General features: G+C 36.2%; 1 protein-coding gene across 3 annotated transcripts; it reads right to left on the reverse strand.

Moving 5' to 3' along the window:
- Positions 1 to 4,432: 4,432 nt before the first annotated feature.
- Positions 4,433 to 8,587, reverse strand: LOC121806986. 3 transcript variants are annotated; one of them, XR_006051725.1, is made up of 5 exons: positions 7,837 to 8,587; positions 7,353 to 7,440; positions 6,930 to 7,119; positions 5,003 to 6,843; positions 4,433 to 4,902 (listed from the first exon to the last, which is right to left on the reverse strand). XR_006051725.1 is itself a non-coding variant. In XM_042207169.1 (5 exons), exons 2-5 carry the CDS (start codon positions 7,879 to 7,881, stop codon positions 6,732 to 6,734), a joined length of 435 nt encoding a protein of 144 aa, XP_042063103.1. In that variant the 5' UTR covers positions 7,882 to 8,134; positions 8,204 to 8,228; the 3' UTR covers positions 4,433 to 6,731. The 3 variants fall into 3 exon arrangements, 2 of the variants coding, with proteins under 2 accessions (XP_042063103.1, XP_042063102.1); XM_042207169.1 differs by having other exon boundaries at positions 4,433 to 6,843; positions 7,837 to 8,134; positions 8,204 to 8,228; XM_042207168.1 differs by having other exon boundaries at positions 4,433 to 6,843.
- Between the last annotated feature and the right edge of the window lie 10,556 nt (positions 8,588 to 19,143).

Here is a 19,143-nt window from a genome sequence, read left to right on the forward strand (position 1 = left end):
AGTGATCGGTCTTAGTTCAAGCAATCTTGTAAATATTACCGGAATATTTGTGCATATTTTTGTAATATAAGAGCATCCATAGTGGGGCGGACGATAGCGCGCCAGAGATCATAGTTCAAGCAATCTTGTAAATATTACCGGAATATTTGTGCATATTTTTTGTAATGTAAGAGCATCCACAGTGGGGCGGACGATAGCGCGCTCGATGTATCGGGCGCGCTATCGTCCACCACTGTGGCTCTGCGGACGACGGACGATGCGTCGTCCGCGCCCTACGCTTAGTCCGCGGACGATAGGGCATCGTCCGCCCACTGTAGGCGCCGCAGACGATGGCGCGGACGATGCAACGCGTTTTAGTTTTTTTTATTTATTTTTAAAATTCAAAAAAATTGTTTATATATATACCCCAGCTTCACCATTCATTTATAACTTTTCGATTAACTTTTGAACTCTCAAGTCCTAGTAGCTCGATCCAAGCCCCTTGGCCTAGCGGTAAAGTGTGCTGGATACTGCGTCCATCCTGGAGGTCTCGAGTTCGAACCCTGGGTGGCGTAATTCTCGTAATTTGTCTTTCCTCCTTGTTATAGGAGTTAATTTGTAATTTCCTCCTTCATATATATGATATAAATATATGAAGTTAATTTAAAAAAAAAAAGTCCTAGTAGCTCGATGTTTGGAGATGGCGCACGGTGGCCGGGTACACAACCTGGCGAATATCGGTCGTTCGACGCCAACACGCAGTACGATTCGGAGTTCAGTACGGATTCGTACGGTCTCTCCCACATGGATCCGTCTCCAACTCACCCTGCCGCCGCTTCCCGTCGTGCCGCTCCCGCCAGAAAGAAGCGGACCAAACACCGGGCGCACAAGTTGGCACCTCCGACAACTTGTGAAGAGTACGCCTCTGGCCGAATGAAACCCTCGTCTTGGCGAGGTGTTGGGTGGATATATCGGAGGACCCGATATTCGCAAACAACCAAAGGCAGCTCGGTACTGGGAGCGCATCGCCGAGCGCTACAATGAGGCGAAGCCTCCGAGCGCGTACAAGCGCCAACGGGAGCAGCTTCACAAGCACTGGGATCAGGTGAAAAAGCAAGTCAACTTGTTCGCGGCGGAGTACGAGAAGTGCTTGAGGGATTAGGGAAGAGCGAGAGCTTGAGCGACGTGCATTTCAACATCTGGGCGCTCTTGAGGGACAAACAGAAGTTCCAAGGCGAGATTCTGCACACCGGTGTGGCGAAGAGGACGAAGACCACCAACACTGGCGGTTACACGACCAGCGAAAGCGGAACTCGTCCCGTGGACCTCAACCAGACGTGCACGGAGGAAGAGACTTCCGGCACACCGATGTCCTCCCAGCGGCGTCCCATAGGCGTCAAGGCTGCGAAGAACAAGGGGAAGGCGAAGGTGACATCCTCCTCGGCCGCCGCCCCCCATAGCCGATCCCGACACCGACCCCGGCGACACTTACCTACGCGGATTTGGCAACGGCCTCGATGGCACGGACGTTGTTGGATACACACAATGCCCTTATGAAGTGTACGGATCCGGGCAGAGCCGAATTCCTCCAAAGGTTGATCGATGAGTTGAGCCGGAAGTGGAGGAGGATAAAATGCTGACGTGGCGGTGCATAGGGCGGACTTTAGGGCGCCCCTTAGGGGCCACTGTGGATGCTCTAAATTATCAATATTAAGTTTAGTTTTATTGTTCTAATTAAGTGAAAAAAGTAAAACGGACTTCATACGTAATTGTATGAGAGTTACATATAAACTGGTGGAATTCAAGTGCATCATTTTCCTTATGTACATCATGTTAGATCTTAATTTGTTACTCCATTAAGAATTCAAGCTCAAAATCTATACAAAATAATAGAGTATATGTCACCTATCATAAACTGGTACTCCATCTTCTATCCAAAAAAATTTGGAGTACTAAAAAACATAAACATCAGTCATCAAGATATATTATTCACATGACAAGCTTAATCTATCACGATGGAGAAATTTGTTCCAGATACATACAAAAAAATAAATAATAAGTCCATAAAAATAAATGGTAGTGGGTGTGAGTGAAATAATATTTCACCATCTATTGTAAGACATAATTGAAGAAAATAAAAGTACATGTAATAAAAGGGCATCTACCATGACCACAGTTGAGGTAGCAGTGATAGTAGATGAATTTCATATTAATAAAATATTCAAGAAACTGAGAATTTATAGGTAATCAAGATTTACTATATACTACTATACTGCATGTGGGTTATATTAATTTGCTTTAATAGTTGAAATTATTGGAATGTTCATTTAATTCAGTACCACACAACATACGAATTACATAACTTTTCACCAAAGATATTAGGTGGTGTGTCACCATTATCATAGCTTTATAGATCTGTATTAATGAATGTTTAAAGATCATATCTCAACAAATTAATTTAAGGCTGGTGCCATAAATTGGTAGTAATGTCATGAGTTTGGTCGGATTTACATTGAAATTAATTATTTGGACTTTTTATGCCGATTTATTGAGTTCCAATTAATCCATGCACGTTTTTATACTATAGTTTCAATTAATTCATTATGCACAAATCAGGGTGGTTGAACATTAATGAAATGCAGAGGGATTTGGCATTTTGTATGAAATTTGGTGGATCATTTTTTGTTACAGTATAGTACTACTACTATACAATTAAAGGAATTGACTTGTGTGTGATAGAGAGGTTTAGGCCTAAGCCAAATATTTCGAGTCTTCCATGGCAGAGTCTTCCATGGCACGGTTTTTAAATTTAAAATTCATTTACCCATGCCAAAAAATAAAGGAAATGACTCGATCCACATGCAATGAAGGTTGTTGACATTTTAACAAAAATTTTGCCGCCTAATACTTTACAAATATAAGGTATTTTAATTATTAACTATAACTAAATGCATTATATTCGATGTCCGTGTGATCAATGAGAACCACACTTATTGAATAAAAGTTAAGAATTAATCACTACTCTTGCGTCCTAATTGATAATCTAACCGACATAAATACTGTTACGTTGCAATTTTATTCAAACTGATTTAGCATAAAAGGGATGAAAAGAGTCACCATACATATATACATGCATGTTTCCTTAAAAGTATAAGCTGCGCTACAATTATTTAATTTACTGATTTCTAGGGGTGGGTAAAAATACTAAATACCGAAATACCACATTTATCGTACCGAAAAAATACAAAAAATGTCAATTTTTCGATATACTGACTGCAATTTTTGGTATGGTGTCATACCGTACCAAAAAAATCTTTCCGTGCGGTAATGATATCAATTTCATATACCGCATATTCAGTGTATACCGTAGATTCGGTACCGAAAAATCGGTATAAGTTGAAATATTATATAAATAGTATTATATTATATTTAATATATTTATATCAAATAGAATTAAAAAGAAAAAATCTCTGAAAATCATACTTTTAAATATTTTGTGTATAAAATAGATTTTTTTGGCATAACGGTACAAAGATATACCGTACCGTACTTAGGTATACCACAATAATGATAAGTCAACGGTATAAAAAAATTAACTATACCGATTTTTTTTATTTTCGGTACGATATTTTATTATACCACAGTTTTCGGTACGATATGCGATATGACGTTGTCGGCCTATCCACCCCAACTGATTTCCACTTTGTATACCTCCAGAAATAGACAGACATGCCAAATCAGCTAAGGAAAAGCATTTATTTAAAAGACAGAGACTCGCAGTAGATTGTCTGGCTAATGTCTCTGCAAGTTTTATCCTAAGTAATAATCCATATATTGCATAGTAATTTCAGCACAATAATGGCATGTTTGTACGAATCTACTGTTCAGTTTTCAAGATAAAATAATATGAAGATACAATTTAGGATTAAGTTATGAGATTATTTTAGTCATAGGAGGTTAGCTATGACTACTTATCCCATGATTATCCATCTAGGATTGAATTGTGAGTTTGAATCTCATGAACCAAACACATTATAAATTTAATCTCAGATACAATCTTGCAAACCGAACACCCTCTTATAGTATTAATCACACCATACATCTTGTTCATTTATTAGTAGTATTATTTTACTTATTATCATGAAAATTAGAATAGTTGATAATCCGAGCACAAAACTTCAATCGCAATTTCAATATTTATTTGTAGAGTAAAGGTAAAAAATTTATCATAAACATATGATGTTTATACGATTTTGGTTATGGAAATTATGTTTTGAATTATTTCGTCCCACACATTTGAACTCGAGTCAGACTCAGTCCAAAATGGATGGACCCGTCAAATAGTAATAGTCAATGTGTGTTAACCCGATTTTAACTCAATTAAATTATTAATTTTGATTATTAGCGCCTTTAATTTTTATTAGCAACTAATTAAATTAAAATACTAAACAAATGAACTAAAAAACAAATGCATTAAAACACACGAAATGCCAAAAGAATACAACACTACACCTAAACATTTCAGAATAAAAAAATGAATCGTCTCTCTCACACTCCCCCTCTCACGTCGGCGAAACCTAGTTCTTCCCAACAGCGATCGAACCATAGCAAGCCGGTTGAATGTCTATCTTCTGGTTTGCTCCCCGTCGACGAAATGATTCACTAGGATTGAAATTGCTCAAACGCACTCCCATCCGCCAGAAAAAAAGGAATGTCGACGCAAATTAAATATGAACTCCAAATCTGAAATCAATTTTGGCTGGAGATCGATGGAGTTCCTACTAGCATCAATGAATCAATAAAATCTAACTTGAAAATCGGAAGAGAAATATTGACATCGGGATCCATTAAAGCGTTGCGATTGCTGTGATGGCTTTGGCTTTTGGAAATGGCAAGGAAGACGAAGAGTTGTGGAGAAGAAAGCTGGAAACGCAAAGCAGCAAGTCGCTTTTTGGTAAATTGTGCGTATTGCGCATCTATGTGCTTAGAGAGAGAGAGTGAGCAATTGTAGCAAAATACTTACTCGTATAAATAAAGTGGGGAGAAGAGAGGAGAGGCGCCCGCTTGCTGTGTTACACCCAATCATTTGGAGGGAATTTGTTACAAGATTTCAATGGCGTCGCTGTCGCCGAAGGGGCAGGAGCGGGGTTGGTGGCGGCGGTGAAGGAGAATAAGAAAGAGAGCAGGTTCTTTGATTTTAGTTTTTTAAAAATAATACAATTTTTTTAAAAAAAATTAAAATTTGTAATTAAAATGGTTAGATGGGTCAAAATGGCTAAATAGTCGGTGACCATTTATTTCTCACAGCGCCGTCCATTTTGGACCAAGTCCGGCCCAATTTCAAATATGTGAGACGAAATAATTCAAAATGTAATGTCTATGACCAAAATCATAAAAACGCTTTTGGTCTTTACTCTTATTTGTAAACTGAGGTCCTCCGTGGGCGGTGTTGTGGTCGACGTCGTTGAAGCTTGCCCATTCATCTTCCCCTTGTGCGTTTTGTGGCCCAAGGGAGGGGAAACTCTCTTCTATTCTATCGAGACATTCAAACCGACGGCATCTGCAAGGCGATTATTGTACATTGGATCCATGCATACAACGACCTGCAATAGTAGAAATGAATCCGGCAGTTTGGGAAGAATCCCGGAAATGGTTTAGACGCGTATGAGTATGAATTTACCTTGCCGACACTATGACCAGAATGAAGATAATTAATTGCATCAGCAACGGAATGGGGTCGACAATGACCTGATAAAGCATGTGAGAAGAGGCCACGGATTAATGGACTTAATAATCAAGCACACGTTGACAAGAGCGAAGAATATTAATTACCTTCAGCTTCCCGGAGGTGTAGAGATCCATTAGCTTATCTAGATGTTCTTGCCAGAAGTGTGCATACTGCACTAGAAAAAAACCAGTCTGGACATTCAAGAGGGTAAAAATCTAAATTATGCTTTTCTTGTAAATCACCAAACTAAAATATGCAACCTTTCTGGCAATAGAATAATACTAGCTAGTACTACTTAGTGTTTGGAATTGGAGATTTATAGCTTAGTTGCAGGACTACATATTGCACACTTGATAAATCACACAGATACTCCGCATCTAATGAACAAAGATATATAAAGGCTATACACTAACTGCAAACTCAAACTCAAACTCAAACTCAATTCAATTCCCACTATTTAGTTTCCATGTTAAAAGATGTATTAACTAAAGAAGATCACCAGATTGAAAAAAACAATTGCTTAAGCTTTACGACATCAATCAGCAAGTTTATAAGAATGAAATAAAAAATATTTAATCCACAAAGAAAATGCAACAAAACTATCTACTCTTACCATAAATTACTTGAAAAAGAATATTGCAAATTTCAGCTATTCAACATGAAAATTCATATAGTACTTACCACAGTCTGGCTCTTAGCTAAAATCTTTTCACACAATCCAGTATAAGAAATCAATAAAAAGGGTATTGTATAAGAGAATCATTGCTTAATGTTGCGATGTTTAGATGGCTCCTGATGCTTATATATAAGAAAAGGTGGATGCATTTGTTTCTGGAGGAGGAAAAATGTGTGGTGGATCACAAAAATAACAGCCTTTGTAGTTCAACAGAGTCGGCATGCTGATAAGAATATGCTCTAGCTCGAAATATTTGAAGGCCCTTATCAGGTGAACCAATAAACTTTTCAAAAAATCTTGGTATCACGAGTCTCAGACAAATATTGATCCATACCGAAAATCTTGGTATCACGAAATATTTGAAGGCCCTGCATATATGATCTTCATAAGAACATAATCCGGTTTAAGTGGCAATCTCAAGGGTGCCTGTACGACTCTTGTTGCACTTTGGAAATTGTGCCTGAGAGTGTGAACAAAATTATGATTTGTTAATGTAAAGACACAGGTGTGTTGAGAATAAGAGGTGAGCTAGATACATATACCTACATTTTATCAAAACTTCGAGGGATTTGAACATTCACTTGGAAAACATCTGCAGACTTTTTCCTAGAAGCCTTGGGACGAGTTCGGTATTTCTCTTCTTCTGCGGGAGTTGGCCAGTACTCAAAGCCCGTTTTATTGGATATCCACAAGCAAGCCCCAGCTTTACTTTGATCGCTAATAAGGTCGAGGGCTCCTACATAAGTTAGTTCATTGTATTAAAGGCATAAATATTCCCTATCAGCCTTAGAATTAAGAGCTTTGAAAAATAATGTGTTGTTTTTGCAAATAGCTTATTTCTCATGGCTGAAAACAATTATAGGTGATCTAGAAACATGCATTCCTGCTATATGGAACAACAAGAAAATCATGGGAGATAATGTCAATACTGAAGAAATGCAGATAATGTATCAGGAGAAAAAAATTCACCTTTCACAACCATCTCCGTACTCATAAAGCCGCCAAACGTATCAATGAACCTAGGGTCCATCTTAGCGGTTATCTCGGTTTGAACAAACTGCAGAGCATAAGAGTTGAAAGCTATAAAATTACAACCGTCAAAGTTTACTCAAGTAGGATTAGCAAGCAGATTTAAGCCTGAAAAACTTAATGTCCTTTACAAAATACACAGTATAATCTGTGTGTCAGCGAGAAAAAAAAGCAGTCGTACCACTTTTGCATTGAATTTTATTGCTTAGTAGACATGAGTTTACTAATCATACCAAATATTTTTGCTGGGGAGAAAAATAATGTACTGTACATAAAAATAGGTCACCTCACGGATTCCTTGACTTTAGTAAAGAGCAAGTGATCTGGTGAATAGAACTAAATTTTTTTGTAAATGAGGAGAATATAAACACACAAAAGAAAGCCACATAATTTGTAGTAGAAGGGAAGAGGAAGAGCAGCAAACCTTTGGTCTCCGAAGCAGCAGATCCAACATTAATGATCTTAACATCTTTCATTGCTCGAATCTAAATGAAACTCATACGCGTGGATTGAACGAATACACATAATTATAAAGAAGGTGCTTTGATGGAACTCATACGCGTGGATTGAACGAGTGCAACAAAATTGATTTGAACAACACGCCTCCAAGATTTAAAGCCGTCAGTCAGTCAGTGTGATCCTCATAAAAAGAGAGCGGATTCGCGATTCCAGCAGAGTTGATACAGATATCCAACCCTCCCACATGCTTACGGAAAGTTCATCTGCCACCAAAAATCAAACATCTTAACACACCAATTCAAGACATCAAATTCAAAAACCCTCTCACTTACTTGACTTGGAGACGTCGCATCTGAACAGGATCGTCGCTGTTCAGTGTTCACTGTTGACTAACTCCAGATTTTCAATATACATATATTACGTCATGTTTTTTCCTTTATTAATAACTTAATAGAAAAAGAAAATAAATGAATTGATTATTATATTCCCTCCATATATAATCCCAGAACCAGATTCATCTTCTTGAGATTCAAGCCTCCTCTCCTCTCCTCGTATTGCTATTTCAATTTTTGTAGAATGTTATCAGCAATCAAATCGTAAGTTCAGAATTCAGTTTGATGTGATCGACTAGGACTAGCGGCGGAGATGAATTTGTCTGATCGGAAGGCAATATTCTTGCTCCCCAAAATGTTGTCTATATTAGACTCAATATAGGTTTTAAGAAATGTGAAGGAGTAGAAAAAGTTATTGGAATGTACATTATAATTTTATATATTAGTTGTGGAAAGTGGGCCCTTTTTACCAAAAATAGAAGAAAAAAATATGAAAAATAAAGTGGATAATATTTGACGATGGTGAGAATACATATTTTCATCATATTTTTTGTATGTTGATATGGATTCTCTATAAATTCATCTTGTTTCAGTTCTGTTTTATGCTATTAACTAAAAGTTATGAGTATGATGTCTAATTACTATTGTGGTAGTTGTTTATGTTTTAGCAAGTTGCTTGAGAGTGTTGAAGAATAAAGGTAATCCTGAAATTAGCTAAAATGTTAATTGTTTCGTTTCAGACTTGAGCTATTCTTATTGAGTTTGCCCTTTTAAGAATCAATATGTGTATGCTTTATGAAGAAGAATATTTTTTTTGTTTTGTTTTTGTTTGTGTGTTATAATGGGTTTTTGGATGTTGTAGTTTTAACGGGAGGAATGAGGTTGAGTGGATAATCTTAGAATTGGAGCTCCTTGTTGCTAATCACAAGTATGTGATGATATTTATAGTCTTGAATTTAACCTTGTCACACGGAAGCGTATTTTTTGGTTGTGCATCTGCTAGGAGCTAAGTATTAGTAGTATAAACTAATTTGCATTAGAACTAAATTATCAAATGCTAAAAAATGCTGCTGATTTTTTATCCGCGCTTCTAATGTACTACTCCTATAACTTAGTACAATGTTTTTAAGTTGGCTTAGATTCGAACCCAAATTTATAATGAAGGTAGGCTGTAGCTCTATGTTTATAGACAAAAAAGCTCATTTGAACGTATCATCTCATGGTTTAGATGTCATCTGCTTGAAGAAAGATTGGGCATAGTTCCATCGGGTGATTAAGTATCTTTTCAGTGCAAGTTCAATTTAATTTAGAGACAATGTGCAATTAAGAATATACTAGTATATTACAACTATTTTGTCATTTGTGCATCTTTGGTGGTTCTAAACTATGTATGTGTGTGGATGTCCTATTATACAAGTCAGTGCATATTGCATGCATAGAGCGCTTGGTGATGTTAATATATTCGTTGTTGGCAAAGATGAATATGATGAACCTTCCTGTAAATAGTTTATTCAGCTGCGCAAGGCTATCCTATCCTATATACAATAAATTAAATGTTCTAGTGTCACAGACTCAGAAGCCATAGTCCTGAAGGATGTATGTGGAAAACCTCCAACTGAAAGCAATATGGCAAAATATGCCTATATCTGGATGAGATTGTCACAAAGGTACGACCATTTGTTACATGAGAACATTAGTTCCATTCTATTATAGTATTAAGATAGCAATGGCACATCAAACTCTTTGTGTACCATTATTATGGAGTATTCATTTTACCAAGTCATGAACTAGAACTATTAGTAACTACATTTTCATATATTCTCTGATCAGTGTTACAAATTTTCAGTTTGAGAACACGGACAAAGACATGATCAAGAGACCTGTACTGTACAATTAAAACCACCAACTGACTTCTAATCGGTAGACCACCTGTGTTCTTGCTATGATTGCTGCGTGGAAAATGCTCATTCATGAATCTGTGTCGTAATAATTTTTTGCATATTATTTGTTTACTTTACTCCATTAATTTACTCCATCAATTGAAACATGAAAATGAATATAATAATATCACACATCGGTATACACAAAAAGCTTAATTCACTATATAAGTCTCACGGGCCTCTCCTCCTATCACCAATGGGTTTTAAGATGGAACCCATGGATTTCTATCATGGTATCAGAGCAGGTCGCCGACTATGGGTTATATTTAACTGAACCAGCAGTATATCTGGGCTGAAACCGAAAAAAATGACTGACCTAGCAGTATAACTGGGCTCAAAATTTGGGCCAGTGGTCCAACCGATCGAAAAAAAATTGGGCCGATTGTCCAATCGATCGTAAAAAAATCCAACCCCTCCAAGATTCACCTTGAAGGATTTGAGGGAGGGTGTTGGCAATTGAAACATAAAAATGAATATAATAATATCTCACATCTGTATACACAAAGAGCTTTATCCACTATATAAGTCTAATGAGCCTCTTCTCCTATCACCAATAGGTTTTAAGATGGAACTCATGGATTTCTATCGGTCATAATTTTGTATTGGGGTTTCTTTGAGAATATGACATCCCATTTTCTATTGTTTGAATTACTCAATTCTTATTTTTTTATACATGTTTTGCTTTTGATCTATTTACATATTAAAGGTAAGAAATTGAATGAGAATATAGCTGTTTTTATAGATAAATAAATATAGACTTTTTTAAGTGGTACACAATAGATTTGAATCCAAGACTTTGGCCTCAAACTAGGGGCGGATAAAAAATTCAATTCAAAAGGGGCAAAATTATATTTATAAAGAAATTTTTAGAGTTTAAGTGAGGATATTTATGAAGGAAATTGAAAATTTTACAAAAACTGAAAAAGAAAATAGTAAAAAAAATATTTTGAGAGGGGCATTTGTACCCTACCCTCCTCAGGTGGCTACGCCCCTGCCTCAAACACAGAATATTGCTCTTTTTCAGACATGTTATATGAGAGACCGGGAGGATGACTATTTTAAGAATAAGCCTGGATTTAAGACTAAGATAATCCATATTAAAGTCTTCTCTATTTTTCAACAAAAAAAGGCCAACTCCAAATTAAACCAATCATCAATTTATTTGAAAAAGTTTTAGAGGTACACAAGACAATAACTTATGTCGAATTGAATTGGGCGGTTTCAATGAGCTTACTTACTTATGAGGCATTTATTTTGATTAATACGAGAATTGCTAAAAAATCATTCAAGTCAGTTTTTATTTATTTTAATGATTTTGACTAAATTTGATGTTTTTTTATATTACCTTTATAAATTTCATGTTTTTTTTATCAGTCTATTTTATTTAAATATCTACTATTAAAAGGTCCATACCAAAATTTGTGATTTTAGATTCATACGTGTTCAACACATAATTTATGGGACGAATGAAATAGAAAATGAAAATATTTTTATGAGACGAAGGGAGTATAATTGTAAAGTGATTTTGGTCTTATAAAAGATTATATTTAGCTTTAAATTCACTAATATTTTTGTGTGCTTTTCCATCATCTTATGTAAAGCAATTTTTTTTTTGTATGATAATTTATATAGTGATATTTTTATTTTAAAAAATATATGTTCTGAATGGATTATGCTCTAAAGATGGTGACATTTTGAATGAGATAGAAATAATAATATCATTAATGAAAAATACTACTAACATACAGTAAGTTTTAGTTAGTGGAGTTGTACTTTCGGTACTTATAAAATTAATAAAGCAAAAAGACATAAAATTAAATAATACTCCCTCCATCACATAAAAATGAGTACAATGAATATGCCACGGAAATTAAGATAAAATAAGTAAAGTAAGAGAGATGGGGAGAATGATAGTTAAAATAGTCATAGTGAATATTGAGAACTATATTATTAAATTTATATTATTTTTTAAAAATAGAATTCACATATTTTTATGGGACGAAGAAATGCGAAAAGTGCATATATTTTTACAGGAGGATCGAGGAGATAAAATACTCCATTAGTGTAGTATTAATGTGAAAATGTAAAAGAAGTGTAATTAGGTGGGTTCCAATAAAGTGATTAATGGTATTTTTTCAAAATGCGTGTCAAAGATCCAACGGTAGAGGTGAATGAAGCATCGACATTACCGTTTTAAAAGACAAGCGCATGTGAATTTCAATGGAATCCAATCAATTAACCCCAAGACAAGACGTTTCACTACAGCCTTTGCAGTACTGAAATACAACAGTACCCCTCACCCACCTACCCTACCCCCCTTCCCATTTTCTCCATCAACTCTCATCCCACCATTTTCCATCCCATTATATATTGACCTTTCCAACCTCCCTGGCCTCACCCATCCATCTAAACTGCATTCTCTTTTCTCCCCCTCAAAACTAGGTTTTGCATCATCCCCCTTTAACAGAAAAAGATTTAGGGTTTCTTCACACATAGATCTGGGAGTTGACTTTTTCTCTCTTGTTATTTTAAGGTTTTACTATATCAGTGGAGCTCCTTTAAGTCCAATAAAAGGATCTTGCTGGGAAAAACAAGCTGCTGATTTATGGATTCCTCAGCCCAATCCATAAGAAAAATGGATTGGTTTGTGGATTTGCATATGTCAGGAGCTTATGTTACCCATCTTTGAGCCTTGTTTGGATTGAAGGGAGCTCTACATATTTGTGCTCTTGATGTAGATATATTCTCTCAAAGTGTAAAAGGTTTTTTCATATTTAGATTTTTTACTTTGCTGTTAGATTCTCTTGCATGGAATCTAACAAAATCTACACTTGAGATTTTTGGATTGCTATTTTTGGTTGCGAGTGAAAGTCGAAATAACATATTTTTTGTTGTTTGTTGTAGTTTTGTGCCTAATTAACTATATATCAATTTTAGGTGGATTCATTGTTCAAAGGTTTCTTTCTGTTATAGGTGCTGGATACTGCTAACATTTGTCTTTGTTTTTCTGTCTTGTAAATTTATTGTAGAATTATGCTCTCTTTTATCCTCATTCTGTCCTGTATCCCTAGATTATTTCGTTGTGTTTAAAGTTCAGATTTATTTTTTGAATTAGATGCACTTTTCTTTGTTTTTGACACTCTATTTGTTTTGAATTGTTGGATTAAATTTGAACTAATTTTTATACATTTTGGTGCTAGATCTTCAATGATTTGTTGTAATAAGTTGATACGAATTTATTGAATTCTGTAATGAATTTTCTTTTTTCTTGTAATAAACATTGCAATGAATGCTAGGTGTGATTAGGTGATAACCACCATTCATTCTTCAAATTAAATTCTTGGACTCTTCATATAGTGTATAAACAACAAAACAATGCTTCTTGTTAAACATTCAATACTCTATCCGTCCCAAGGTCCAAGGTTGTGAAGTATTTTTTTTATTTGTCTTAACCTTGTTGGGTCATTTTTTTTGTATAAACTTTATTTACTCTCATTTTCTAACTTTAGTTATAATCTTTCTTAATATTTTCTTTTTCCACTTTCACCTTTAGTAAGTCAATTTCTTCTTAGTTTTTTTCCCACTTTAACTTTTAATAAATCAATTTCTTAAATTTTCAAATGATATTTGTGGCTTTGTGCCATTTATTATGAGATGACGGAGGGAGTATTAAAGGCTTGTTTTCTTTAATTTAAACTTAATTAAATACGAATCCGTCTTATTAATTCAGACTTCGGCTCTTCCAACTTAAAAAAACATAATCATATAAGTGTAAAAGTAATTTTTATCATTCCTAAAATATGCAGTAGCACGATTTCTTGATAATAGTGTGAAATGTTTTAATTATGGTAACGAGTGATTTAGTATGTTCAGTTTAAGTTTGAAAATTACCCAGGCAAATTGGTAACCTGAAATGTTTTAGTTGCATGTATAAAATCCTTCGACTTTGTGGATGACGTTGTACGGCTATATAATACATATTTCATCCAAAATTGGCTAATACATTAGTTTTTTAAAATTTTATGGTTCGTATAAATAACAATACCCACATTCCTGTTAATTTATGCTCCTATAACGAGGAAAGAAAATGATTGTTGGGAAAATTTTAACAGTATAACAGCAAATTCACCTTCCTGCGCAAACCTAGTTAGTAGACACGAAACTAACCAAGATTGAATAATGTGAATGAATTTTCTTAATTCAGTTTCATTCCAAAATGCAAACATGATAATGGGCTAATTGATATTTTTAAAAAATGATACTAGAAATGTAGTGACCTAGAAAATTATAAAGTGGTCAGTTTTTTTTATGCAATGTATATATTTTTTTCATTTGGCGTAAAAAAATTATCTTTCTTAAAAAGCTCGAAATCTGTGCCTCAAACTACAGTAATAGATAATCTATAATTGGGCCTTACCAATCGGGGCTGATTAAAAAACGGGTCGAACAAAAAAGTTGGAATTATCTCGTGTTACGATTTTTCAACGGGGTTTTAAATTCTTTCTCAATCACTTATCGGGACAAGGGTTTAAAAATGGCGATGCCGTTAGACCATCCGCATCCATGTCTCTTATCCATCTCTTAACCGTCTCATCTCTTCACTGTTCATGGGCTCTATTGTACTTTTCACCACATCTCTTAACTAAGAGACAACATATGTATCATTCCATCTCTTAACCGTCTCTTAACCATCTCATCCATTAACTATTCATTCAATTTCATTTTTTTATTCTTAATTCCAACAAATTCAATTAATAAAAACACACTTCATTAAATAAAATAAAATTACAATTTAAAATCCTAAAAAATAAAAAAACACATAATTAAAATCTAAAAAAATAAATAAAAAAGACATATATTAAAATATTAGAAATTAAAAATTACACACTTAAAAACTATTCCGCCGGCGAATCATCCCCCGAAGGCGGTGGCGGTGCACTCAAGCCACATGTAGGCGGAATACCAATTTGTCTTGCCATATACTCAATTCCGGCAAGATGGGCTTGATATTGGGGAGACGTCATGCGGGTAGTGTCAGCCATCGTGGCGGTCAAGTACATGGACAATAGGGTGTTCGAGCCCGAGACTGAGCCCGCCTGGCTTGATTCGCCTCGGCCCCTCCTCCATCTAGCCGCCTTCGCCGTCTTGGTCCCTTGCGGTCGACGACGCCCACTGGAGGAGCCCCCTGCATCGGTGGCCGTGCTCTCAACCTCTTGTGACGCGTTGTCTGACCCGCCCTCACTAGACGAGTATTGGCCACCCGTCGTGTGCTTCGTGCGTTTCGAGCTCGAGCCCGTGCTAGACTGGACACCGCCAGCCCACCTTTCAACGTCTTTGACTGCCTCCCAAACATCGACATGTTTGAATTCTTTGTTGTTGTCGTCAAAAAAGACTCGCATAGCCGCTCTCAGAATGTCGGCTCCACTTGCTCCGCTTTGGTAATTCGCCGCTTCATTATTGTAGATCCCGCAAAAATTTTTGACATATCTGTCTAATCGGTCAAAATGATTGTGGAGCATCTTCATGGTGCGGTGGCGGGACCCCTTTGGCTTGTTCTCGTTGTAGGCGTCGGTGACCTTTTTCCAAAAACACTTGCGGATTTGTTGATTCCCGACGATGGGATCGTACGTGACGCTGACCCAAGCATTGAACAGAGTCATCGTGTCGTTGCGGCTGTGTGGATGACGGCCTACATCCTCCTCCTCTTCCTCCACGGCGTCGAATGCGCTACCCCGGAGCTTCCACCGCCTCGTCCTCCTTCCGGATTGGGTTCATCCGGAAAATCCTCCCTAATTCAGAGTTCAAATCCTAATGCGCGCTATTTTCATTTTTTTCTGTTTTGATTTCTTTACTCTTTTTTCCTGTTTTATGGAGTGCTAATTAATTGAAAGTTTTACTATTATTTTAGTTATTTCAATTCTTTTTCTGTTTTGTTTTAATAAAACATTTTATTTACTTTTCTTTTCATGTTTTGTTTTATCCAAACAATTAAAATTTCTATATATATAGCCTTCTACTACTTTTTTATAATTTTGTTTTATTAAAACTATGGATTTACTGTTTTTATTTGGTTCGTATCTATACTAGATATTCATTTAAGAGAATGGAAATGATTGACTGGATTTTCAAATTGTCATATTATTTGTCGTACCCCTAAATCGAAAATCTTGGATCCGCCACTGGTTGGTACGCCGTTGGCGTCGACGAGCCTTGGGTGCCCGACGTCGACGAACCGGAACCGGAAGCACCCAAGACATTGTACATGCCTCCCAGTCGCCAAACATGTTCAAGTCATAGCCGCCGGAGCCGCTGGAGCCGCCAGAGTTTCCGTTGCCGGATATTTTGAGATGAAAATTGGAGGGGTGAGATGAAAATCGGAAAGAAAAGAGAGATGAATTGAGAAGAATAGATGTGTGTTTGTGTGTATAATGAGAATGAAAGATTAGTATTTATAGAATAAAAAAGAAAAAATTTTATTAAAATTACCGTTGAAATGTAATATTACCGTTTTTTATTTTTATTTTATTTTAATTAAAATTGAATTTAAAAAAATTATTTATTGCGTCAGTATGACGATGCCCACTCGCGGGCCAGCGAATGGGCGTCACGCCTAGCGCCATCGCTCGCCACGTGGCACTGACGCGTGGCGAGACGTCTCGCCAACCCACCCTCCGGGCCGAGACGCCCGCCGAGACGAGACCGAGATGGATGGCTGCATCGCTGTCTCGATGCCGTCTCGTCTCTCGGAGACGAGATAGAGACAGCATCGAGACGCGATGCGGATGGCCTTATAATCCATTTTCCGCGCTCGATTTTACTTTTTTGTTCCAAAATCCTAATGAGAGCGTTTGATCCCAAATTTGGTGAGAGAACGTTATTCGCAAAAGCAGAAGCTGTATGGCAAACGACAAGGCTATGCCGAGTGTTTCACCTTGCCCTTTTCAGGTGTGTGGGAGGTTTAACAAGTAGGATGAGGAGAAGATAGTGCACGACTACTCGTTGAGGTGGTCTTGAATATAATTAACTAATAAGCTTCTTGACATGTAGTACTCAAAGTGTGCAAGTATGATAGATCAATGGGTATGCATCTAATGGCCTTGGTGATGATGGTTGTGAAGACGTCCGACTTGGGAGACTTTTGGAAGCTCGTGCTAATGCTGATGCTATTCTTGGATGAAGAGTGATTATGGGATTGGATGCTTGGGAATATATATAGACTTAGAGTTGCTCCCATTTGAACCACCCACTGATGAACTATGGTCGTTGCTGAGGAGTAGTTGGTCAGTCTCGGCCCTGAATTCCGCGGGGCGGGGAGAAACCGGATACTGGAGTTCTGTAGCCTTACTCTCTACAAGGATGACGCGGTCTCGCATTGTTGATCAGGAGTTGCTCTACCATAATAATAGTGTTCTTTCCGGCAAGGCAGACTCTGCTGCTAATCTCACAAATCCATCAAGATCATATCCAGAATTGTTGGGAGACACAACAAACGGTTCCATCATTTCAAGGATGGCATATGACTACTGCTAACTTGCTTTTAATGCTTGGATCTGCATATATTGCCATTTCACATTAAATTAACTAAACAATTGGGATTCTTTTCATACATATACAAACATAATTACACAAATGGAGGAGACACTGCGAATTTGTGATGCATGAACCGAACCGAACCGAACCGGCTCTGGATTATGGATTCATCTATCTTGTAGCAGTAGCAGTAGCAGTAGCAGCTCTTGGAACTGGAAAGTAGTCAAGTATGGGAAAGTGGAAATGAGCATAGCCACGGACGATTCGGTCTTACAATTACCACTTTCATGTTTCCAAAACATCCGCCTACCAACTTGTTTCGTTTCTGAAACCATAATCATACTTTGATTATTAGCTTTAATTTTTTTCTTATATAGCTACTTTTATATAATAAAATAATAAAATGTTTATATACAGTGTTTTTTTAAATCCAAATTATGCTGTTTCATAAAATGATGTTATCTACTGTGTGAAAACTAAAAGTGAACTAATAGCGGAGGATGTATCTTCTTTAACTTTCTTTCGAATCTTTACTTATGCCAATATGATATTAAAAATATATATATAGTCTTGTGCTAAAGACCACATTCTCAAGTCTCAACAATTAATCTGTATAAAATATATACAGTAATTAGCAATAAACATGCGATGTTGAGATTTATATATTTGCACCTTTATTCCAAGCTTAATTGGCACCATAGTAATAGTAATATCCTACAACAATATTAAATAATTAAAACATGGGGTGTCTAGTCTACATCAGTTAATATTACTACAAACCTACTGATAAACTAGAACTCTAAGCACGAATTTTAACAAACATCCATCGGTTGCTAAGATAGTAGTGATTATTAAATTGAATTTTAAAACATGCATGATTCATATGTTACATTAATATAATTAACATCATGCTTTGAACTTTATATTCATTTTTAATTCTTGCTATGAGAGCATCCACATCCGTGCTCTTGCCAACGAGCACGGATGTGGGCCCGATCCCACTTTTACTCCCTGCTCTTAGGCAAGAGCACAACACTCACATTCGTGCTCTTCCGCAATGACAAACTCACGGGTCCCACCATTCTATTATTCAATTTAAATAAAAACATTTTCACAAAATTAAAATGCATTAAAAATACCCGGAATAATATTACAAATTACAAAAAAAATTAAAAATTTCATAATTAAAATACTAAAAATTAAAAATTACATAATTAAAATACTAAAAATTAAAAATTACATAATTAAAATACTAAAAATTAAAAATTACATTATTAAAATCCTAAAAATTAAAAATTACATAATTAAACACCTAAAAATAAAAATTACCCCCATGGATGACTATTCATCCGGTTCTACCCCTAATGTTCTTTGGAGACCCCGTATCATCGCCACATGCGATCGAAGTTGCTCGGGGTCATAGTTGACATATCGGCCAAATTGAGTTGGGCCAAAATCCCCCACAACGAG

The sequence above is a fragment of the Salvia splendens genome, chromosome 6 (assembly GCF_004379255.2).
Source record: "Salvia splendens isolate huo1 chromosome 6, SspV2, whole genome shotgun sequence".
Lineage (NCBI taxonomy): Eukaryota > Viridiplantae > Streptophyta > Magnoliopsida > Lamiales > Lamiaceae > Salvia > Salvia splendens.

Bases quoted from the DNA above. Each gene is read 5' to 3' on its own strand.
- LOC121806986 (XM_042207168.1), bottom strand. From the start codon at position 7,881: ATGTTAAGATCATTAATGTTGGATCTGCTGCTTCGGAGACCAAAG. The intron at 7,120-7,352 runs GTGAATTTTTTT...TAACTTATGTAG, and splicing joins TACGGAGATGGTTGTGAAAG to GAGCCCTCGACCTTATTAGC. The intron at 6,844-6,929 runs GTAGGTATATGT...TCACACTCTCAG, and splicing joins CCTCGAAGTTTTGATAAAAT to GCACAATTTCCAAAGTGCAA.